Raw genomic sequence first — 24,466 nt, forward strand, 5'->3', positions numbered from 1 at the left:
ACGATTTATTGAGGGTTGTTTTTTGCCTTTCTATTGTATTAAGCTAAATTTTATTCAAATGAAAAAATGTCAACGCTGGAACGAAGATATGTTTTGTTTTTTTAATTTAATTATTGTGTGAAGAAATAACTGGAGTTTTTGTCGCAGCCTGCAGTTCACCTGTTGGCCTCTAGATGGCCCACCGCAGGAGATCCACTGCTGCAATCCGACCAGAGGATTGAGGCTAAGCGTCTGTAGCAACTAGCTACCCCAGTTTGGGGCTTTTTTCGGTCCTTGGTTCGTCAGCGCCGCCCAAGGCTAGCCTTACAGATCAAACATGCAGAAATATGAAAAGCTTGAAAAAATTGGAGAGGGTAAGTTTTATGCATTTTAATAAAGTCAGGATAGCTAGCTGAAGCATGCTAACATAGCATTCGCGCTGCTACAGGGTATGCTAACGCAAGTTTGTGATTACGAGAGCTACTTACCGTGTTTATTTGCGTAGCAGTTTGGTTTTGTAGTTTTTACTTAGACTTGCATGGGTTTGTGAATCGATCTGTTAGGTTGGGCGATAATTGTCAATTTCACGGCATCAACACCAGCTAGTGCTGGCCAAGAAGCTAACCTGGCGTTGCTTTTCCATTCATCGGCAGCAATACGTTTGGTCTTTTCCGTTGCTTTTCCATTCATCGGCAGCAATACGTTTGGTCTTTTCCCCAGGTACTTACGGGACCGTTTTCAAGGCTAAAAACAGAGAAACCCACGAAATTGTGGCTTTGAAACGGGTCAGGCTGGACGACGACGACGAGGTTTGTATCCAGTTTATTGACAGATGCAACCAGTTCGCAGGCTAGGGCTAAATCAGAATATACTGCAACTATTTCAGGGGGTGCCAAGTTCTGCGTTGAGAGAAATCTGCCTTCTGAAGGAATTAAAGCATAAAAACATCGTCAGGTCAGTCTGCTACTTATTTTTTTATAATTTTGTTTATTCTGTATAAGTGGCTGACAGTGTGTCTGTTAGCCAGATGAGGTAAATACCAAACATTGTGCTTTTCAACTTGATATCAACATGCGTCACAGAAGACTGTTCTGTCCTCTCCAGGCTACATGATGTGCTGCACAGTGACAAGAAGTTAACCTTGGTTTTCGAATATTGTGATCAGGTGAGGCACTCGTGCTGCCAAGACAATGTTTTGCTATGAACATTTGCAGGCTAAGCTGTGTTTCCTATCCGCTGCAGGATTTGAAGAAATATTTTGACAGCTGTAATGGGGATCTCGATCCTGAAACCGTAAAGGTGAGAAATGAGGACATGACACCTGCTCAAAATTCCTGTTGCATTTATTGTTTGAGAATGTGAGCCGGCGTCAACTTTGATATTCTGATTGTCAGCGTAATTGTAGGGTGTTTGGAAGCATAATTAATGGCATATCCTTTGGTTTCCTCTGCAGTCGTTCATGTACCAGCTGTTGAAAGGCCTCGCTTTCTGTCACAGTCGAAACGTTCTTCATCGAGATCTGAAGCCGCAAAATCTCCTCATCAACAGAGTGAGTGTTGGACTTTGATTTAGCAACTCGTAAACACTGGTTCCTGTGTGAGCAATTTTGTTTTCTACTCAGTTTAGCATATTTGGAATGATGTAACCATGCGTAATGCATTGACTTTTTATGCAAACCAAAAACATGTTTATTAGTAATCCATTGTTGAATCCAATGCTCAGTGGAGGACTGTAGCTGCATACTGTGCTAAAAATCACAAGCTGTTTCTCATTTGTAGAACGGGGAATTAAAGCTTGCAGACTTTGGTTTGGCTCGAGCGTTTGGCATTCCTGTGAGGTGTTACTCAGCTGAGGTAAGTTGCACAAAGTAAACACAGCAGATACCCAATCAGATGCAATATGGCAGATGCGAAATGGCATATTATTGCGTTTATTCTAAGGCAAACAGTGTAAACTGTGACTGGAACCAGTTTTTTACAATAAAATTCACATCCACGATTGTTTTAGAATGATATAACAAAGCAAAAAAAAAGTCCACATTTGAAAAACGAATAAAAAAATTTCACCCGCAATCATTAGAACAAAATGTGCTAACCTGTCCGTACTTCAGTTTTTAAGCTAACAAATTTGTGTCTTATTTGCGTCACTATTCTTGCACACAGTTGACTTTAGTTTTAAGCCAGAGCTGATGTGTTCAACTCATTGCAGAAGGATGATGGGGAATTTAGAAGGATGTGACATTTGATACATGTTGTTGCTGTTATCAGAAAAATGACAAACAAAGCCTGGTTGATTTAGTGGTTCTGGCTGGTTGACCTAAGGTCCCAGAGAGCCATTCGTCTGGTGGGGTGGTGGGGGCGTGGGGGGTGAGAGAGGTTGACCCAGGGTGACACCACTGATGTGAAAATGCAGCGAACTGAGAACTCGGTAGGGAATACAGCTTAAAGCACTGAGAGTTAGAAATGAGGCCCTTTTTTAAAAGGTTGTTTTATTTCAGAAGCTGCGTCCCCTGAGACTCGCTGTAACAAAAAGAGAAATGGTCACAATATGGGAAGCAACTTTAATGTATTTAACGCATGTTGCATAATAAATAGAGTGATTGAAGTTCTTTGAAACTAAATGTAGAGATATTCTTGCTTGGTCAGCACTATAATTTAACCAAGTCAAGTCTAGCCAAGAGATCCCTAACAATTCCAGAAAAAGGCCATTTTATTCCATTAAAAATGCAGACGCAGGAAATCGTAACTCACTATTATGATTTGCCTAAATAAAGTTAGCAATATTCTGTAGCCCAGAGCTGGATGATGGTTGAAACGTGACGTGAGCAAAAAGATGGTCTTTAAGAATTACAGACACAGGGACAGACGTTTCCAGGACCACCACAGGTCACTTTCAGTTTTAAATAAACATTTAGTCTCCGGCAACGCAGAGCCTTTAACATCCGTTTCCAAATCAAGTGTTGTTCAACCATCCAGGTCATGCTTCATTTAGCTCACATGTAGAAGGTAAATTTGGGAGACCTTTTAAAGAGGAATCTCTTGACACAAGGTTAGTTCACGCACTGTAGTTCTCTTCCAAACAATTTTGCTGCCACAAAAACTAAAACCAGTTTCTGTTCAGGTAACATTTGTTGCATTCTTCCTACACATGCCTCCAATTTTACCATAAGTAGGTCTTTGGTTGTTATCTTTATTTAAAAAAAAAGGCAACGTTCTACTTGTTTTTTTAGTTCTAAAAGATTTACATGATTTGGTAACACTGTGATCTTTAAAAAAAAAAACAGCTCAGAGTTTTGACAGGATGTTTTATTTAGGTTTACATGTCCCACCTGTCTTTATTCTTCAGTAATGTCTTTGTCTTATGCTCATATTTTTCTACCGTACTTATTTCTTTTAATATGTTTTTTTAACCCTTGTAACAAACAATTGTAAAATAAACAGCCTTTTTTAGATTTAAATTAGACAGATAGAAAATACTGCATTGTTCAGCCTAACAGATGGTTGCATCATTAACTTCTGCACTGCATAAAACTTTCCTCTTAACCTGAAAAACAGCCAGCCTACACAGTCAATGGAGAAAATAACTTCTTCTGTTTTTTTTTATTATTTCTGTAATTGAAAAATAATTTAGTTTTTTTTTTCCAACTGCACTTCAGTTGATGATGTTTTGTAAGACTTGGAAAATAGAAGAAAATTAGCTGGCAACACAGCATTTTGTTAAAATCATTTAAATCTTTACTTAAAATAAGTTAACTATTTAACACTGTGAGCTCTTTTTTAAAACTTTTTTAACAACTTCAAGTATGATTTAACACCATCCTCCAAAAATCAGGTACTTTTTAGTTGTGTAACTATTACAATTCCAATAATCTTTCTCTGTAATTTCTGTGCAGGTGGTGACATTATGGTACCGACCTCCAGATGTGCTTTTTGGTGCTAAACTGTATTCTACCTCTATTGACATGTGGTCAGCTGGATGCATATTTGCAGGTTTGTTCACTGTTGCCACAAATGAAGTTACAACTTCTTGTGAGTCTCTGTGGGTTTGTTGTGTATTTGGGTGCAAGTAGAGTTAATCTAATTAAACTTTCATATTTCATCCGCACAAGCATAGGGTACTTTGAATAACTGCGGTAATTAACTATTGCAAACAAGGCTCTGTATAATGCAGCTCGTAAAAGCTTAAATCCCCCTGTGCGACACTAAATATAGATATTTGAGAACTAAATGCTGCAGCAGGCTGCGAGCAATTTAAAATTACTTCTGTAAGTGAAATCTAGTCAACGATAACCAGGTGATTAATTAATCTAGTTCAAATGCCACGGTTCTTTTATTATTACATGTTTATGGCAACATGCAAATAGATGGTTTGAAACAGGCCGTCTGAGCCTTTCAGGAGGAGTTCAGTCAGTGTCAGAGCAAACTTTAGGGCATCGAAGTAATGTCAGTGACACAGTGAGTGCTTTAAATTATGTTAACTTATGCTTCCTCACATCCTCTTTTCTCTTGTGAATCAGAAATCATTTCCCCCTCCTTCATCACTGAGGAAAGGGAAATCTCCTCTCCTAATCACCTTAAACGCTCCACGAGGAGAGGGGAGGCTTATGAAGAAGCTTAGCGCGAGCACTCGGAGGTGTAACCTTCCTCACACCTGTCGCTCACATTTTCTGCTGGCAAAAAAAAAGTGATTAGGGATATCCAAATCAAATCTCAAGCATCAGAACGGGCTCTCAATCAAGGCGTGATTAAAACATGTCCCTGAGTCAGTGGGGGACGGTCCCACAGTGGGAGGCAGCCTCACAGTGACACGTTCTGGTAGAACAGGTATTTTAGACATTTCTGATTTAGATGGCCAAGTTTTGTCACTGCATTGCAGAGTTACTTGGTTGTCAGGCATATACATGGAACTGATTTCTAAAACCAGTAATGTTCCCTGTGGTGTGTCGTATTGAACTCTCTCAGATACGGCGTCTTGACTGACTCTCATCACCACTAAATCTAGACTGGAAATCCCTACTACTGAACATGTGTTGTGATATTGTCGGATAATATTCGTTATGCAAAATCAGGATTTTAAGATGGTAAACTAGGGGGAACAAAGAATGAACAAAAGCAAATTGACAATTTGTAACAACAAGTCGAGTGGAAGTCATACGTTGTTTGTGCTCTGCGATGACACAAGCTGAAAATTTGTCGATAAGAACAAAGAAAGAAGAATAGAGGTAAACGGATGCCATCAAAGTCACCATCTGTTTATTTAGACTTTAATTGATGATGATTTGTCCTGTTCGTTTAGTAGCGTTGCCCTTAAAAATAGAAGGGATCCCCTGTGCCTTCAGTTCCTCGGATACACGGAGTACATGAGGACCCTCGTGTTCATTCTTCAGCCAACATCTGTATTTGGCATGTCTTGCTGCAGCATTTGAGAGTTGGCAAAAGGAGCTGCAGTAGGGAAATAACAGCAAAGCAGAGGCTCATTTGGATTTAAAGACTGAATTTGTCCCATTAAGGGTTATTCTTTTGCCAGCTGGGGGCAGTGCTTATTCCCATTTCAGTGTCACAAGGGGCTGCAGACCTAAACGGCTTAAAAGACTCACTTTCTGACCAACAGAGAGGGAAATAAAACATGCCCTGCTTGTTTCTACACACACCGGGCGTACATATATGTTTTGAAAAAACAATGATAAAGTTAATATTAAAAGATGAACCAGGACAACAGTTTTTTATTTTGTATTTTGATGTTGTAATCAATCGTTCATGTTTTGATATTTTCTTCCTCAGAGCTAGCTAATGCTGGGCGGCCCTTATTTCCTGGCAATGATGTGGACGACCAGTTGAAAAGAATCTTCAGATATCCTTTACTGACTTTAAACTGAAGAAGCCGTTTCTCTTAATGATGTGTAGAAACACTTTAAATGTTGCCTTTAACTCCTGTATACATTGTTGGGTACACCGACCGAGGAGCAGTGGCAGACGATGACCAAACTTCCTGATTACAAGGTACATTTATTGATGGATATCTGACACTGTATTTTGCATAATAATTAAGACTGACTTTTTTTTTTCCCCCGCATCCAGCCATACCCCATGTATCCAGCCACCACTTCTCTTGTGAACGTGGTTCCCAAACTAAGTAGCACAGGACGAGATTTACTGCAGGTACTATTATTTATTTATTCAAGGTCTGATGGGAATCTAGCTGACAAACTAGTTCCTTACAGATGTAAGAATCAACTAGGACACTTTTTAAATATTTAATTTTATCTGTGCAAATGTTTTAGCTACTTCAGGAACTAGTGCAAGCTTGTTGTTTACTGTTTTTACTTGGATAAATTGATGTTCCTGTTCATTTATTACATTTTGTTTCGTCTTGTTCTGCTCCAGAACCTGTTGAAATGTAATCCTGTCCAGAGGATTTCAGCAGAAGAGGCCTTGCAGCACCCTTACTTTGCTGATTTTTGCCCACCCTAAATGCTAAATTGCCTCTCATGGCGCCGCTGCCAGAAGAATCAATCATCCTTCTCTCTTGTTTGGTCATTAGGAGCGTTTCTCGACAAGGCAAAATCCCTCGCTAGGATTCAAGCACTCCCCTGCAGTTCATTTTGTTGTGCCTCTGTGTGGAACAAAGCCCCAGTGGCCCTGCTATGTTTTAGGCTCTTTTAAGTTGAAAGCCTGTGTAATTTGGTTCAAAGATGCCTCTCAGTTAATTAGCACTAACAAGGGAGGATCTTGCATTGAATAAATTTTTATATTCGTAGATCCGGTCTTTTTCCTGTTTGTTTTAAATGGTACAACTGACACGTTGTTGACTGAGTTTAAACTGGGATTGGCCCTCACAATCTGCGGTCCTCTAATTTGGTGAATTAATGTCCGATGCCTGAGAATCAAAGTGCTTGTATATAGTGCATCACTTCATCACACAGCCTTTGTAAAGATTTGGTTTCTGCGTCAGAACGGATGTGTTTCTGCAATTATCTCTTACTAATATACATCTTGACACCTGTAGAGACGTGTATTAGTGATTTTTAATCCCCTCACCCCATATTTATATTTGCAGGAATGGGGAAAATGTGAAAGTAAATCTGAGTGTGTAAACTTTAGTGACTGAGACGAGTAGACAGAACAGATAAAGACTTTAAGGCGCTGTTTCATGGGCCCTTTTCACACACTTTCTCATTGTTTACCAAAAAAAAAAGATCTCTTTGCTGCATGTGGCCTCTTCTACTTCACACATGCTAACTAGTTTGACTCTGTGACTACCTCTGTTCAGGTAGACCGTCTCCCTTTTGTTCAGTCTCTGTATTCTTAAACACGGCACCATTGTACGACAAGAGCTAATCAGTCCACACCTGCAAGGAGTTGTGTGAAAAGGGCTGCTTATACACTGATCAGCCATAACATTATAACCATCTGTCTCAATGGGTAGGTGGCAAGTGCAAAAGTAACCTCTATGTCAGTGCCAGAATGTGGGATGTTTTTCCTGCAAACATTGCCGAATGACTACATTAGCAGAGGCTGATGTGGCTCAGTGGAAGATAACCCCATCCACCCTCCGTAATGCCGCCATTGTCTATAAAAAGCTTATCAGTGCAGGAGTGGCAGTAAAAACACGCTGCATACAGTATACGGTTCAGAAAGGTGCCATGTAAGCGTGGGCCATTTGGATCATGAGCAGACCAGAGTGGTCATAACTGTATGGCTGATTTGTGTATACATTTTTACAGACTTTGCATTTCTGTATTATTTATTAGTGGGAAAAAAAGACTCAGTTGCTGAAAGCTGTGATTTTTGTTCGTTTCCGTTTCTTTTTGTTTGGCTTTTTCTTGGCCGCCCGTTGTCCTCTTCTAGTGTTGCACTAATTTATCTGCCTGTTGGAAACTAAATGTTTCTGTTCGTCTTAAATCTGTTTTTTTTTATTAGGTAAACTTGAGTTTAATTATTTCTTTTGGTACTTGTTACAAGAAAACAAGAATTTTCTTTAAGAACCGCTAAAGTAAAATGCAAAATAATTGATATTTTATTTCTCACATTGTTTGTCTAAAAGTTAATCTGGCTGCATATGTTCTTTATTTTTAAGTTATTTTACAAAATCCTCTTATTTCTAGGACAATAACAGAGAAGAATGCAACTGCAGACTGTTTTTACTATTTGGGCACTTAGATTCCCACATTTTAGATCCATATTCTGAAGTCTTTGCCTGTTGGATGATTGTATATTATTATGAGAAGCTTCTTTTTTTTCCTCTCAGGCTTTAAATGTTCCATTTTGTAATTGTCTTATGTGCACTTTGTCACCAGTAGAGATCAATCTTATTACACTTGTTGAACTGACATTCAGACTTGTCAGTTATTAATAAGCAGACCAATATTTACATGTTGTAGACCATTAGACACATTTTTAATGTCTTATCTTTTATGTCTTATGTTGTATATTTTTATGTTTTTGTAATAGTTAGAAAAGCAAAAAATATATTTCTTTTTTTTTCACGATTTCATATGATTGTTTGCACCATTATCTGTTTCCAGTTAGTTACTTGTTACATTAACTTGGTTAACAGGTTGCAATTTAGTTCACGCTCCTCCGTAACAGTGCTACTAATGAAATCTAAAGCCAACAACATGACTGGTGTATGAAGCAGCTGTTTGTTTGTTTCCACATTTAACTTTAAGACAAGAAAATGGATGCATGTATTTATTAAGAGTGGAGTGTTTGTTTCTGTTTTCAAAATGTATAACTTTTGGTAGATTCTTAGTAGATTCTACTTTTAAAACTTTTGAAATGTTTGAAGGATTTGTGCATTTGACTCATCCTTTAAAGGAGAAAAAAAACCATTTGCTTTACTGTTTCATCGTGTTCTGTTACAGCACTGATAACGGGACTTTTTCTTTTCTACAGCTTTTGAAATCTTTATTTAAATGAAGGGTTGGTTTTTGCACTTTGGCTTCTGTCTTTGCTTTCGCTGGTAGAATCTGGGGGAAAATGTGACTGTATGTTTAAGTCAGTAAAGGTTCAGTATTCAGTAAAGTCAACATGAAAACACGTTTTGATTTTAATCTGAAATCCTTTGCAGCTTATTTTGTTTTACAACCTTTCAAATTTGATGTACAGGTTTGAACAGAGTACAGTCAGGGTTTTTATGTAAAATGAAATTAAACTCATACACTTCATTAATATGAAACTTTTAAATACTTCTCTTACAGTTTGAATGGTTTTACTAAATATCTATCACATTATATAATGCTAAGACTCCTTAGTAAAGCAGTTTCTTTAAAGTGTCACAAATAGGTAGTAATAAAATGCTGTTGTGATTAAATTAAAACTCAGAAATGTGAAATTCTAGTAACACTAAATCTGTGCTTGCAGCAAAACTGCAATAAACCTTTTGATGATGCCCTCGTTTTCTAACCAACATGGTGTCTTCAGTTTTATTTTAGAACTTTGGCAATAGGTTCAGTGCTCTTAATCAAAAATCCATGAAGTGCATTGAAATGTAAAAAACATACAACTTTAATTAATTAGTGTAAAATTCACATGTGAATGCTGCAGCAAAAGTCAAGTGCTTTCCTTTATGGGTTTATAGGATCCAGACAAAATAAGAAACCCCCTAACAAAAAAAAATAAAATTGGATTCAATTTATAGTATGTTAGCAAAGATAATTATTAAATGGTGGCAAGGGTTGCTTCTCAAGTCAAAAATAGATTTATTTATTTATTTCCACTTATGACAACCTTCTCAAGCCTCCATTTTTTTTAGGCTCAGTGTTCAGTTTGTCACCTTTAAACCATCCAAAGTCAGTAAACATGTTTGATTTACGAATGACTGCGTTGTGAAGTGTGTAATAACTATTTAATGTACAGTTTGATTTAAAATCACATATCTACAATAAAATGCACAGAGCATGTCGAGCCAGATGAAGCAACTCCAGTTCTCCAGGTGTGTTTGGGGGGGGGGCGGAGAATCCTGATGTCACCTGTAAGAATCAGTCTTAAAGGCACATTTTAGTTTCACTTTAAGCTGCACCGTATTTAAACAAACTCGTGCTAAAAAATGCCAGCAAGATATCTGCATCACAGAGATCCTAGGACATTATACTGGAGGAGGGGAAAACTGCTTTGATTCATCTGACTCCGGAAATATATTTTTGAACAATACAAAGTGAATAGCATAGCTATCGTTACATTGTTATAGCTCAGGTAATAGGAGTACATGATCATGCAAGGGGGGAATGATGAGGAGCGATGTGCCATATAGCGTAAAATGGTTCAAATGTTGGTTTTAGGTGACCGTTATGAATAGAATATCTATTTCTACTTGGCCATAGCTATGCAGTAAATATCAGTGATTATTTCTGCCAGCTCAGGTACACTCTGCTGTTCTTTTTCTTAGAAGTAAGGCAGGGGTTGGGGACAAAGAGGTAAACACCTAGGACATTCTCACAAAGCCCACATTCAGTATCGCCACAGTTTGTGGTAATCTCAGGTCAGTTTTTTTTTAGGTTGTTTGTTTTTCTGCCTTTTGACCCAACAACTTAACGCACAATCAAAAGTCATTTCTTCAATGCAGCAGCATCATCAGAGCAGCATCATAGTGTAACAAGAATTGGCACCACTGTGTCTAACTTGGATGGTGATGGTTTTTTTATACAATGAAATCATCAGTGTTGCCGATGGTAGCTGTTCAGTCTACATCCGTTTTTCCTGTGTAACTGAAAACCCCATGTCATTTTTTTTTTCTTTTTTAACATGAGCCTGATTACAGCAGTATCTGATTCGGTGCATTTATTGCTCATGACACAACACCACAGAAATATTCTTTTTTTTTTTTTTTTTTTCTTTTCCTGGAAACTTCCCAGTCTCTGGCTCAGCTCTTATTCCTGCTGTTGTAGCTGTGGGCACATTATGTTTAACAGTGTGTGTAGTTAACAACTATAAAGCCACAAAAAAACAAACAAAAAAAAGGCAGTCAGAACCATAGACGTCCGGTCATTGGCTTTCAGGTGATGGCTGATCTCCAAGGGTTTGTGCTTCACATCAACAGTCATCTAATACACAGACAACAGAGTAATAAAGCTACAGTGTTATGAACAGCACTTCATTAACTGCGTTATACCAAAAGTTTCACATAAAAAAGAAAACAACAAATAGATTTCGGACTTTTTAGTAAATAGTACCCAGAAGGACATAAATAACAGTTTACCAAAAGAGGAAGTAGACTGACACGAGGATAAGAAGAAAGGTTTTGTCTGTAAGAATGATGGGTAAATATAGTTTATTATACTTGATCATTTATACATCACAAAGTGCTATTTGTGACTTATTACATATTGTGGAATAATTATGATAACTCTATACAGTGGTCAAATTGTACATTCCAGTTTTTATAGAAATCAAAGTGATTTGGGTTGAGGTTCTGATGTTTTGAGGCAAATTCTCTTTCATCTTGTAGTCTTTTCTGCTCTCACTCATGTTCCATTCAGACAAAAACAAAATAAAAAAATCCAAATTTCTTCTGTGAATGAACAAATGAAGAAACACCTTTTCTATCTGTTTTACTTATATGTATATAAATATCTGTGTTTATATAATGTTCCACATGAGTGTTGTGTAATTTCTTTTAATGGCATTTGATTGCATGTATTTACATATTTCTATGAAGTTTAGGAATGTCACCAGCCTTTTAAAACTCTTCCTAGAGAATAGATTACTATCACAGGGTTTTGTGCTGATGAGTGGCTTTAAGACACCTTGATGTAAAAATGAAAGGCTAAATGAGGTCAACAGAAACTCTGTGTCAAACCAAATAAATGTCAGATGTATAGAAACAGAAGCCAGTTTTCTTTACACAGAGTTAAAAGCTCTTGAATCAATTATCTGCTCATTTAATCGACGTTATCACTTTAGTTGATACGGCAAAGAAGTGCCATTCTCCACCTCCCAGGAGGCTAACCTTCAACAACAAAGTATGTCATTTGGAAATGCAAAAGCAGGTTGGAAGACTTAACATAGAAAACCCAAATTTGGGTCAAAGTTTTATTTTACCCCTTTATTTGATTTTTGATTGGGTGTTCATCCAGTGGTCATCTGATTCATCATTTCATCAGCTGTTAGCACATACACACATATCAGTCGACTTATCTTCATAAAAGCTTTTATCTTTTGTCTCAGTCTTCAGTTTTAAGTCTTTCATTACAGCACAACAATCATTTTGTAAATAATGCTCTATTCTGCAGGTAATATTTCCACTTACAATGAGATTTTGGTTGTAACCATTTGATTTAGTAGGTCTCATTCTTTATTGTGCTGTCCTGTTTAAAAAGACAGCAAATGTGTTCTAAATGCCTGAACTTGACGCGGCGTCTGAGCTATACTTGCCTAAAACATGAACAGGATGGATTCTCCATGCAGGTTTTAAACTGATTCCGTGGTTAATTCATAACCAGGTCCATGGTGCAACAGATTTTTTTTTCCACCTTTATTTTTACTCTCACTTTGTACTTTCTGCTATCAGGTTGGGCTCAAGGAATATAACTAAATGCTGATAAAGAGGTAAGCACGTTTGGGGTTAAAATTAAACCACGAGATGACAACAGCAGACATTTTACTTGTGCTTTATCACACAAGATCAGAAAGTGATCTTGAGTTGCCTTTTGTTTATCAGTGATCAGAATGAGCAATGATTCTTGACTGAGCCTCCTTGGAGGTGGAGAGGGGCACCTTCAGGACCTAATTTAGAATAATAGCAGGGCGACATCTGAAGCGATGCCCTAAAATTGAACTTTTGAATTAAAAGGACAGCTATACAAAGATACAATCATTTGCCCTTTTCCCCATCTGGCATTATTTCATGATTGAACTATTTGGAAAGAAAATGACTAAAGTCAACAAAACCATCTCATGCCAGTCTGAGTCATCCCAAAGCCCACGTGAAACAAAATGTACTGATTGCATATGTACATATTAATTCCTGCTCTTTTTTAAAGCAAGCACAGTTGTCTAATTAATGAGACATTTCACGGTCTCTCTGTAGTAAAAGGCAACATTAAACACTAGTGTTTTAATTCAGGTCTGAGAAGCTCTTTTAACCAACAATCAGCTCTTAAAGTAGAACAGATGAAAACAAAAATAAAAAGATTTGTTTTGAACTAGTGACAAGTGAAGTATAACATAATTTATTGGTTAAATGCTGCCAACATAATACTGATAACTGCATATACCAATCCTAATTGTTTTGTTACTTTGATTGATGAACAGTAACAGTGCCATCACAAAACTCAACATAGCTCAGAGACCTTTTTGGAGACATTTATCTGATTGTTTGCTCTAAAATTAATGCATGACATAAAAAAACCAATCAAACCTACACAATGCAATGAAACAAATCAACAATGATGCCCTTGACATGCCAGTTAAACCTGAGTTCTGTTTTGGAAGTGGTCTCTCTCTCTTTTTTTGTTTTTTCTTTTTGTGGGATGATAGTATTCTATTTCTATTCTGGCATTGTGAAGTTGTACTATTTTTGAGCCTACACTCAACCCCTTTCTGATAAATTCTTAAAATATTTCACAGTTTGACGTCAAGTCTCCAGATGAACTTTGGAACACCCTACGTTATGTTGTCAACAAGCAAACTCCTCAAAGTTGCCTAAAGTCGGGTGACGAGGTAAGATGTTCGGCGTGAATCCGAGGCTATCCGAGTGACTCCGGAGGGTGTCACAGGTGCTCTGCAAAACACAGGTGAGGGGGGAAAAGGAGGGGAGGGAGAAATTAAGGGAGATTAAGGGAGGAGAGATGCAGGAAGTGATGGTGATGGAGGAAATCAGTAAACCACAGGTAAAATGAAAGTCATCGTGACGACATACACGGGAAACAAGGAGAATAATTTAAATGTAAAGAGGCAAAATTAAGAAAAACAAAACAGGGAAAAATGAGCGCGAACAGACACGTCAGGACATTAAAGTAAAAATTATGAACAAGAGAAATAATTGTATAAAAGATAAAGTTATGGAGGTTTGGAGGTTCAGCGTTCCAACCCATTGCACATGTGTCACATGTGGTAAGCAGAGATTTAGGGATGGTGGGGTGAGATGAACAAAAGGAGGGAGAAGAGAAAGAAAACAGCATATTTTTAGTCCGGGTTTTGCAAGTAAAATTCTAATATGTTTTTTGGATTTTGAATGACCCACATCATTTATGTCTGCATTATCCTCTGACTACACAACTGATTAAATAACTGATAGACCTGATAACAAAAATGAATGTTTCAGCAGAAAGGCAACCCTTTGCATAAAAACTCACTGCATGCAGACTTGTGATAACAACACAAACTAAGGATGTCATCCGGCACAAGCTTTAAATGCATTGCCTCTCTGCACTGTAGGGAGAAAAAAAAATAAATCTCATGTGGTTAAATATTTTGTACAGTTCAGTAAATATATAATCAGTTTTCTGAGAAGCAGTGCACTTTAACCTATATGTGGGGAAAAGCATCATTATTTAGTGGACGGAAAATGTTTCTTATAGTGCAGAGAGTGACTATCTTTACGAGAATCCAACCAACTCTTGTCTTTAGCTGAGCCAAAAAATACAGACACATACCACAGCTGACCTTTCCTGACATGACAGATAATAAATGCTTACTGGAGCTAATTATTCACTTCTTTTTTTTATTGACTGACCAAATACCCCCACTGAGGAAATGGTGTATGAGATGGTATGAATGAAAGAGAGGGACAGCATGGGAGGGAGCATCTATTATCAATCAGGTGTGCTACCTGGGGGCATGATTAGGCGTGACACCAGGGCTGGTTGGGTTCTCTGGAAAGTCCTGGAATAGACACGATGAAAAGAAAGATGGGTGAGGGTGACTGAAATGAAATAAACACAATGTAAAGATTAAAGATTTAACTCCTGAGGAAATAATGCGGTTAAGAGGGTTTTCCACTTCAGTTTGACCATAAATGTGAAGGTTTTCTTCTTAACAAGCAAGGAAAGCAACAATCCATTTAAATCCAGATGTGTTAATGAGAAATAGGGAAAATGATAAGGGCTTAAAACACAGTCTAATTACAGATAGCTGAAGTGGAGATATGACAGAGAAATGAAATGCAAATGTTTTGATGCCTGTGGTCAAAAATCCAGTCATTGTGAAAAGTTAAGTAAGCGGAAAATACAACTGATTCCCCAAAATTATAAAAGTAAATAAGAGGAATTATCTGCATTTGTTTTTTTAAAGTTGAGTGCAACATTTTGGTTTAAGCACAGAAAGAAATGGTACCTCTCAGATAAACCAAACCAAGGTTTCATATCTAAATTTGTTTGTAGATAGAAAGGCTTTTTATATCCAAAAAGAAAATAATATATGCAAATTTGTACAGTTCAGAAGAGCTTTAGATCATCAAACCCTTTGCCAGCAATCAGCAGTCATGGGCTCCTTGCAGCTGCCTAGGATTTTAAAATTAAACTTTTTGATGCCATCAAAGCTGGAGAAGGCTATATAAAGACACAAAAGATTTTCAGTTGCCGTCTTCTCATTTCTCATGCAGGGGTATTGCTAGAGGATAAAGATCAAGAAAAAAACTTTTGAATGGTTTACATAAGTGATGTCCAATCCTGGTCCTGGAGGACTACTTGTCCTGCATGTTTTAGGTGTTTCTCTGCTTTGATTCACCTGATTTGAATGAATGGGTGATTAACAGGCTTCTGCAGAATTTAAAAACCTCCTGAAGAGCAGGGGAACATCTAAAACACACAGGATAATGGCCCTCCAGGACCAGGATTAAGTACCACTGGTGTACATAGACTTGGTAAAATGAGGATTTAAAATCCTATTTTGAGTGAAAATGGATTGTAGGATGCTACAACAGACAATGATGGGCAGTAAACTGCTCTACTTTGCAGCTACATGTACACAAATATGACCCCAAATGAGTCATCTGAACAGTTTTCTTACCATTTACATGCATAGTGTCACAAGACCTAAAGGTTTTTTTGCAGAAATGCTGGGTAAAAATCCCAGCAAACAAGAACTTCACTGAAAAAATAATTTGCTACTGCACCTTGCTACTGCAAGTTTGTAAGTTGTAATCATGCAGCATGCACACAATTTTCATTAAGCTTTACTTTTTCTGATAAAGTAAATTGTAATTCTGCCTAAAATGTTATTATGAGGATTTTTTTTTCTATTCTTTTAAATCGATTTATAATATTGCTCAAATAGCTTTTCACAATTACAGACATTTTTTGACCAGATGGAACAGAGTTCTGCATGAGCATAAAAACATAAATACAAGTACTGGAAGTGAGTCCTTGCAAAGTGAACGTTTGACATGAATGGAACAGAAGACAAAGAATTACAAACTGTGTGAAAAAGCATGTGTGTTGCCCACTAAATAAATGCTGCTTCTCCCGGTGATTCATTAAGAACTCCAATAAAATCAGACTGAAAAGCTGTCCTTCCTTATTATGCTGGCTCATGTTCACTGTTCGTACAGTCATCTCCACTTTGTAAAGAATTAACATCTTCTACAATTCTCTCTTTCCACAGCCAATAAATTTGCAACTTGAGGCAACTGAGCAGACAAACAAACAAGAATTAACTTCTTTTATAGTTCAAGAAAAAAACGAAGACAGTCATACCATTCATGCAGATTTTTTGTACTCATGCACATTATACTGTTTGATTTCACACATTCTACCATAAAAGCTGAATGCAAACATTTACTAATATTTTGTACCTGCTTAGTCCTGCTCACGGTTACAGACAACCATGCACTCACACACTCATGACTAAGGCCTGTTTACAGTTTTTAGACTGTGTGTGGAAACCCATATATTCATGTGGAGAACATGCAAACTCCAAACAGAAAGAACTGGAGACCTAAGCCAGTGCTAACCAACTCACAAGCATGCAGACAAGCTACAATAAACTCAGGAACAAAGAAAAATGTCTACATGTAATAAAAACAAGCAAAACACTTGATTATACTAGCATCAGAACAGATTTACAGCTTCTTCAGCTTGCAATTCCGCACCTTCACTGCACAACGTCCTTGTTTAAAGGAAGAGGTGACTGTGATAAAAAAGAAAAAAATGATTCTTCATGTGACATTAGGACCAATAAGATCCACAAATATGAATTTCAAGTGCCACTGCAAATGTCCTTTGTCCAAATGTCCAAACATTTTAAGTCTAAAACTGGGTTTAGTTGTATTTTCTTGCAGTAATGGAATAATCAGCCACCCTGTTTTGGTATGGGTTTAGCTTCCAGGCATGTGCTGAACAGATGCTGACTGCTAACATTAGGAAGGTGATTCCTGCTATAAATCATTTCTTAAACACCCTGTAGAAAAGTTAAATAACTATCAGAGGTGCAGTGTGTTAAACCACTATGAGCTCGACAAAAGGCTGCGATTTAGGAAAAATAAATGTCTCCTATTTGGGAAGAAAAAATGGCTTTACTGCTTTAATGATTTTAAAAACTCATAAAATGGTAATAAAGTCTTGAGATCTCTTGAACAACTTCTTTATTATTATTATTCTTTTGGGTGAATCTGTTTTTTTATTTTTTAATTTACCAGAATGCAAGGGGCAAAACAAAACTCCAATAAAGCCTGTAGTACTCTAAGTGAACTTTAATTACATGATGTTCAGTGACATCGAGAAGCTTCAGGAAACACAGTAAAGGGTGTTGATGTGTGGGATAAACTGGAAAATAAGGCCTAGAGCCTTCAACAATAAAAGAAGTTTATGAGTAATGAAGAAACATGAAGTAAAAAAGGTCAGTCCCCTAGGTTTTATCACCATTGGAAATAATTTACGTTGCTTCTCATCATATAATAGATGCTTATGCGTTCCTACTGTCCTGTTATAAAGCATGTTCCTTTGAAATCCACAGTTTCTGTCTGAGAACTAATGAGCTCATATAATCTGGTGTGGCTTTTAGTTTTCTTTCTGATGGTATTCGCAATAAAAGCATTTTCAGATGTCATCAGACATTTTGTTGTTCCTGAGCTCATCAACTTGTTTTCATTCAGTCCACTGCATTCTGAGAGCATGAAAAAAAAAATTACCAGATTGTCGCTTTGACAACGCTGCGGTCGTTTCTTGCGTAACAATTGACCCAAGACCTTATCTTTAAACACCTGAATGCAAAAAGATATTAAAAAATGGTTAACAAATGAAATGCATTACAGTCTGTGACATTCACTATAATAGAAAAGTTCTTTTTTTTTCGCTTTCTTGGTAAGATGACAAGATATAAGCCGCGCTTCTCAATATACAGCTGCTGCCATCTCACTAATGAAAATGTCACATCTTGTTTCTTTGCTCTCCTCAAACCAAAAAAGAAGAAGAAAACAGAATTTTGAGAAGGGTTATAGTACAATGACTTAATTACACTATGAGGTGGTTTAGCCTGAGAAAATCCCTGATGACAGAATTTGAATTACTATCTATCTATCTATCTATCTATCTATCTATCTATCTATCTATCTATCTATCTATCTATCTATCTATCTATCTATCTATCTATCTATCTATCTATCTATCTATCTATCTATCTATCTATCTATCTATCTATCTATCTATCTATCTATCTATCTATCTATCTGTCTCTCTGTCTCTCTGTCTGTCTGTCTATTCGAGTTTTTGAGTGATATAAAAGAGCATTGTTCAAAATAATACAATGCAGAAATGCACATTCCATTTTAACCTAGTAGTGGTGTTTAAGTGTTTAGGATTCACACACTAAACCTGAGCCATTTTCAAGAACTGCTTTCTTGAAATATGATTGTGCTTTGGATGCATAGTAAGTCCAATCTTGATATCAAATGAAAAGACAACCACAAATTACATCCAGAAGCCTCATTCACTATTCTCAAGGCACTGCAAAAGAAATCACAGCAATTTTCACAAGATACTTTTTGCACCATGTTCACAGCTCTCTATCAAAACCCCACTCTGGAGTATAGTATTTACTGTCAAAACAAGCAGTCTGTCTCGTGTGTGACTATGGCATTGGTCAAAAGATTTAGGAATCTGTTTCGATTAAAAAAAAAAGACCAAACTTCACCTCATATAGGTAGTCGAAGATTTCCAGTATTGTTAGAACACTGGCTCCAATAAATAGCCCCATCTGACCTCCAATGTCACCTACAGAAAAAGAGATTAACAGATACAGGCAGGTACAGTAATTGAACAACGATGCGTGAAACCATTCCCAGTGCTGTCACATCTAATTCAGAGTATCTCTTAGCAATCAGAACAGAATTGACAAAAGTGTCAATACAGGTCCAACTTCTCATCAGAACCAACCCTGCTGCCCTTGCAAGAACATCAGATTATGAAATTGTGTTCTGCCTATCTGCAGGTTCAAAGAGGAAACCTCAAAGCATCAGTCAAGAACACACTTTTTTTTATTTTGCCTGCGATCTGCTGAGTGCTGATACCAAAGTCATGCAGTTTTTTTTTTTCTGTCTCAATGAAATGCAAAAATCTTACCGAGAAGCCCTGCAATTTCATAAGCCTTCTTCTGCTCAATTTTTTCATAATTCAGAGCTTCAAAGAAGATGTCCAACACCAATATATTTTCTCTGCAGAGAGGACAGACAATAGCACAGCCAGCATATGTTACTTCCTGGGATTTTTACAAAGCATCAAATGATATTTCTCATTTTCTGTATAACTTTCTTTCATTATTGTTACACTGAAGGTGAACGATGGAGACTCAAGTCATGCTATGCCACAGTCTACAGAAAGAAGAGGTCATTAACTGAATAACTAATACTTACCCAATATATTGCTCAGTTTTGTTGAATTTCTTAGCCAGATACTTAGCAGATGCCTTACTGGGGATCTTAACCATGGACAGCTCCTTGCCATAGCGAGTCATGTTGCAGGGGGTCTGACAGACACAGTAATCGTTGTCTTTCTCTACCAAAAAGTCTGTGGACGATCAAAGTCAATGTGATATTGTGATCTCTATGAAGAATCAAACAAACCTGCCTGCAGCATCTCTAAGTTTGTGCTAAAAATATTGCTGCATAAAACAGAAATACACTCGCTGCCATCGTTCACTTTCCATGAAAGCAAATAATGACTGAAGCTGTAATACTGCAGAGAAGGGATAAAGAGGGAAATACTAGTGGGATTTATTTGAAATCAGTGGAGCACAGTCGCATAACAAATCTTCATAATGGAATTTTTAAACAATAATTTTATAACTTTGTCTCAGCACTATCTGATACTAAAGTAATTTCAAGTTGAAGCTAATATAAGTATTATCTAAAGCCTGGAATATGCTGGTGGCAGTGCTGCTGAGCTTCTGAAATTAGGCATTATTGAAGAAAAAAAAAAACACAATTGTAATATTTTATGCTGAACACGAGGTCCGGGAGCTCACCTAAAGCTGGGTCGGCACAGTCTTTGTACTGCTCAGGTGTGCAAACTGTTGAAGTCCCTGTTAGAAGTTAGAGAAAGGTGATAATCAATACTCATGTAGACGCAACAGGAGGACACAATAATGTTTCTTTTCACACGCTGGGCCAGGCTAAATTCATACCCGGCATGTGTACCATCCTGCAGTTGCAGTTCTCCAGCAGGTACCGGGTTTCACAGTCAATGCGGCACGCAGTGATGCTGTACGTGGAGAAGAAGTCAGACTCTATCGGAGTGGACTTGCAATCTCCCCAAGGCGGTGGGAGGTACTGAAGCTGAAAGAGCAAACAGCACGTTTTCCCCTCAGTATATCAGCCCACAGGATTACGTCAAATATAATAAAATGCAAAGCCCAGTGCAACAGAAGTAAAACCAAAAAGAAGACAACAAGCAGACAAACACAAAAGAACAGATGCTTTAAAATCAAACTGTGCACTGAGACTGAAGTGGCACAACATATCCAGTCAGAGCAACATTACTGCTCATGTGTAGCAGCAGCAAGCAGACGTCATGCAGAACATCACTGATGCAGGTCTAGCCCCTGGCATGGAGCAGAGTACCATGGGAGGAGAGACAGGTTCGGAAATAAGAACCTTGATTTCAGACAGGACACCACAATCAATGGACAAATCTTAAAACCCTGACAATAAAGATCAGCGCAATAAACTGTTCACACATTGTAAAATGGATGACTAAATTATTTCAACAGATTTGAAGCAAAGTATATATAAAGTGTTATTAAATATATTTTTTAAGTACTGCATGTATCTAGGAATTAGGAATGCCTCAATAAATATCTAAGAAAGAAGTACAAATAAGTTAGTAAGATTGATTGCATAATTAAAAAAATATATATATTGTGTGTGTTACAAAGCCACCCAGTTTAGCCTCATGAATTTAAGAATAAAGAGTTAGTTTGATGGCTCATTAAGACTCTCATTAAAAGGTGAAAAGCAGGTCTGTACAATTATGAATAACCCAGGGAAAGCAAAATGAATCAGTAATTAAATAACATTTAACAGCTTAATTTTAAAGATTTGGTTCATTTAAAACATTAGACCTTTAGAGTGAAGTAATTTGCCTTGTTTGAGTGTGAAATCTATTTAAAGCTTCATGTCTTTATAGTAATGGACACAGACCTCTGATCACAAATAATGCTTTTAATGTTTTGTGTGCAGCTGTTTAACACACAATATTCATTTGATGAAATTAGAAAAAAGAAAATAATAATTATACATGAATGCCTGCAAGGTTTGCTCAAGTGTTTTTGTATTTACAGTAACTCGTAATTGCAACAGGAACTGACCAGCAATCAATGCTATCACCACATTAAAGTCCTGATCATATCCACCAGCTCTACCAGGGCCAACTCCAGCAATCGAACAATGATTTTGTCAATAGAGAGTGACAAAGATAGAGTGCAACTCGTTGATGGAGTGGATTTAAACTGGCAAACATGATTAAGCTTTTATTGAACTCCCTTTCAAACTTGCAGACTCTCATCTTTGGATATACACTGGAGAAAAAAGGTGCAATGTATTCCAGGCTATAGACTGCAGCTAGACCCTTTGTGGATGATAAACTCTAATGAATCACACTGTCTGGTCCTTTCATAACTCAAGGCTTCAATGGATTGCTCCACTGAGACATAAAACCAAAAGCAAACAAAAGATGCTTAAATAGAAATATGTGAATAAAACCAAATAACAACTATGTTGAAAGTAGAGACTTGGACAAATTGCTTAAAGGAATGGAACATATCAGCTGCTCGTTACCAATTAACTAAATGAAGAAAACAACAACAACAAGGACACACTACAGCCACACAAAGGGGTTAGAAATCAGCAACCGATAAACTGAATGAGAGGGTAGCATTTAACAGGACAGTATTTGTAGCATGCAGCAAGCCCAGTCACAAATACGCTACCCTCTGCTCTTGGGTGGAAACGAATGTTTGGAAACCAGGGGCGACCCCGAAGCCCAGCTCATGGAGGAAAGGAGGCTCTGATTGAGAATGAAGCTGTACCTTTATGCCGGCCTCATACGACGTCTCATCTAGGGGTAAGGGGGTGAGCCCACATCATTATCAAAATAGAAAGATAATCAACAGTGAGGTAAGGAAAAGTGTTTACCCACTCTATGACAAACATCTGGTTATCAGTGTGACAATAAGTCCGAGTGACTCCCAGAACACCTTAGCAGGATTGGAAGTTTATCATTCAGCCTTTAGGAAAAACCTTTAGCTTTTAAAAATCATTCAAATAGGTTGTGGACACGAAGTGTCAATAAACTCTCAAGTAAAAGCCTTTCATTAAAAATCTGACAAAATATTTCATAAATAAAAAGTTCAATAGTTCAGATCTTGTGATGTGGGGTTCTGTGGTAACTTTATAAACAGTTAAAATCTCACCTGTTGTAGAAAGCTCTTTAAACAGTCTCAGTTTGGAGAAATATTAATTAGTTCTGACCAAATTGACAAGCTAATATCAAATACAAACTAAAGTGGAATAACACTGTATCGGCTACTTTATTCAATAAACCGGTTCAATTGCCTGTTATCACAAATAGCAAACTGGCCAGTTACATGGCAGCAACTCAATGCAATTAGTCATCTAGACATGGTGAAGGCGACTAGCTGAAGTTCAAACCAAGCATCAGAACGGGGAAGAAAGAGGATTTAAATTACTTTGAACATGACACAGTATTCTGAGTATTTCAGGAACTGCTGATGTACTAAGGTTTTCATACACAGCTATCTCTAGGGTTTACAGGGAAAGGTCAGAAAAAGAGCTAATATCCAGTGAGCACCACTGCCTTGTTGATGTCAGAGGTCAGAGGAGAATAAAAAGACTGGTTTGAGATGATAGAAAAATAACAGTAGCTCAAATATCCACTTATTACAAACACACAACACGTCCAGCCTTGAAGCCGATGGGCTACAGCAACAGAAGACCACTAAGAAGAGACTACAATTCACACAGGTTCGCCAAAATTGGACACTACGACACTGGAAAAACATTGCTTGTTCTGACAAGTCTCGATTCACTTGAACCAATGGCCTGGTGGTATGGTAGATTTCCATCATTGATGTGCAGTTAACAAATCTGCAGCAACTGTATGAAGCTATCATGTTAATATGGACCAAAATCTCTGAGAAATGTTTCCAACACCTTGTTGAATCACAAAGAATCAAGGCAGTTCTGAAGTCAAAAGGGGGTCCAAACTGGTGCTAGTAAGGGCTACCTAATAACGTTTCCTGTGAGTGTTTTCTCTCCAGCCATCTACAACAGGTAAGATATTTATTGTTCATAACTTGTTTTCAGAAGCTCACTTCAAGAAGATCTATGAACTATTCCATTAGGTGTTTTATCCTTTGATTACACTGAAGGCAGCAACACTGACGGTTGCTGGTCAGGCTTTTTCACAGTCTAATGCAGCCCAATTTTCAGCTCATTAACATGTTTTTTAGTTGTTCTTCTTATTGGTCTTGACATTGATTGTTAATGACTAATGCTTGTATTTCTGCTGTCAGGGAGAAATTTTGCAATGGTGATTAGTATACCCAAAATTAAATTTGCCATCGCTTTGTGGTGTCCAAGTGTTTGTTTTATAAGACCAGAGATATGCCTCAATCATCCCATGCTATTCTGCTGAAACAAGACACATTTTACATCATTTAGTTCATGCTGATGAAGCGACCGGGTTGATTACCATTAGAGCAAAACCATTTAAATCTGGCTCCATTAATTGCTAAAGCAAATTAATTTGATTTACAGCTCACGCATCCATTACTTCACAAGAACAGATTGTGTGGTTGAGATTTTAATGAGACTGCAGCTCAATTAAAAAAAGTGCACTTGATCATAATGCGTAATCATTTTAATCATTGCAAAACCCAAAATCTTATGCAGCAAAGCTCCTATTTTCGACAAAGGACATTTGTCTTTTCTGTCCCTGGATTTGACTGAAAATTCAATGATTATTGTTTGTCCTGTGGGCTATTCTGGGGTGAACAAAAGAAACACAATCTAAATCTGTTCTCTTGGCAACGTTACA

The 24,466-nt window shown here is 37.4% G+C and overlaps 2 protein-coding genes across 7 annotated transcripts in view; one reads left to right on the forward strand and one right to left on the reverse strand.

Moving 5' to 3' along the window:
* Window positions 1-171: 171 nt before the first annotated feature.
* On the forward strand, window positions 172-9,615 carry cdk5 (cyclin-dependent kinase 5). The gene is made up of 12 exons (XM_017426022.3): window positions 172-353; window positions 700-788; window positions 866-933; window positions 1,084-1,144; window positions 1,222-1,278; window positions 1,433-1,528; window positions 1,758-1,832; window positions 3,872-3,968; window positions 5,760-5,829; window positions 5,918-5,978; window positions 6,057-6,137; window positions 6,363-9,615. Exons 1-12 carry the CDS (start codon window positions 317-319, stop codon window positions 6,447-6,449), a joined length of 879 nt encoding a protein of 292 aa, XP_017281511.1. The 5' UTR covers window positions 172-316; the 3' UTR covers window positions 6,450-9,615.
* A 1,154-nt stretch (window positions 9,616-10,769) lies between these two features.
* The window catches only part of asic1c (acid-sensing (proton-gated) ion channel 1c), an 87,737-nt gene continuing 74,040 nt past the window's right edge, over window positions 10,770-24,466 (reverse strand). For 3 of the 6 annotated variants that reach the window (XM_017426020.3, XM_025007982.2, XM_017426017.3), the window contains exons 4-11: window positions 20,535-20,685; window positions 20,376-20,432; window positions 19,765-19,918; window positions 19,475-19,566; window positions 19,047-19,126; window positions 18,046-18,117; window positions 14,749-14,801; window positions 10,770-13,698 (exon numbers count right to left, since the gene is read on the reverse strand). In XM_017426020.3, the coding sequence (XP_017281509.1) occupies window positions 13,620-13,698; window positions 14,749-14,801; window positions 18,046-18,117; window positions 19,047-19,126; window positions 19,475-19,566; window positions 19,765-19,918; window positions 20,376-20,432; window positions 20,535-20,685 (738 nt within the window). In that variant the 3' untranslated portion in view covers window positions 10,770-13,619. Of the gene's footprint in view, window positions 13,699-14,748; window positions 14,802-18,045; window positions 18,118-19,046; window positions 19,127-19,474; window positions 19,567-19,764; window positions 19,919-20,375; window positions 20,433-20,534; window positions 20,686-22,337; window positions 22,466-24,466 lie in introns of all 6 variants that reach the window. The other 3 variants (XM_017426021.3, XM_017426018.3, XM_017426019.3) reach the window with 2 other exon arrangements.

This window comes from Kryptolebias marmoratus, linkage group LG20 (genome assembly GCF_001649575.2).
Source record: "Kryptolebias marmoratus isolate JLee-2015 linkage group LG20, ASM164957v2, whole genome shotgun sequence".
NCBI lineage: Eukaryota > Metazoa > Chordata > Actinopteri > Cyprinodontiformes > Rivulidae > Kryptolebias > Kryptolebias marmoratus.

Coding starts and splice junctions, on each gene's coding strand:
- cdk5 (XM_017426022.3), top strand. CDS start 317: ATGCAGAAATATGAAAAGCTTGAAAAAATTGGAGAGG. Junction 789..865: donor GGCTGGACGACGACGACGAG/GTTTGTATCCAG, acceptor CAACTATTTCAG/GGGGTGCCAAGTTCTGCGTT. Junction 934..1,083: donor AAGCATAAAAACATCGTCAG/GTCAGTCTGCTA, acceptor TGTCCTCTCCAG/GCTACATGATGTGCTGCACA.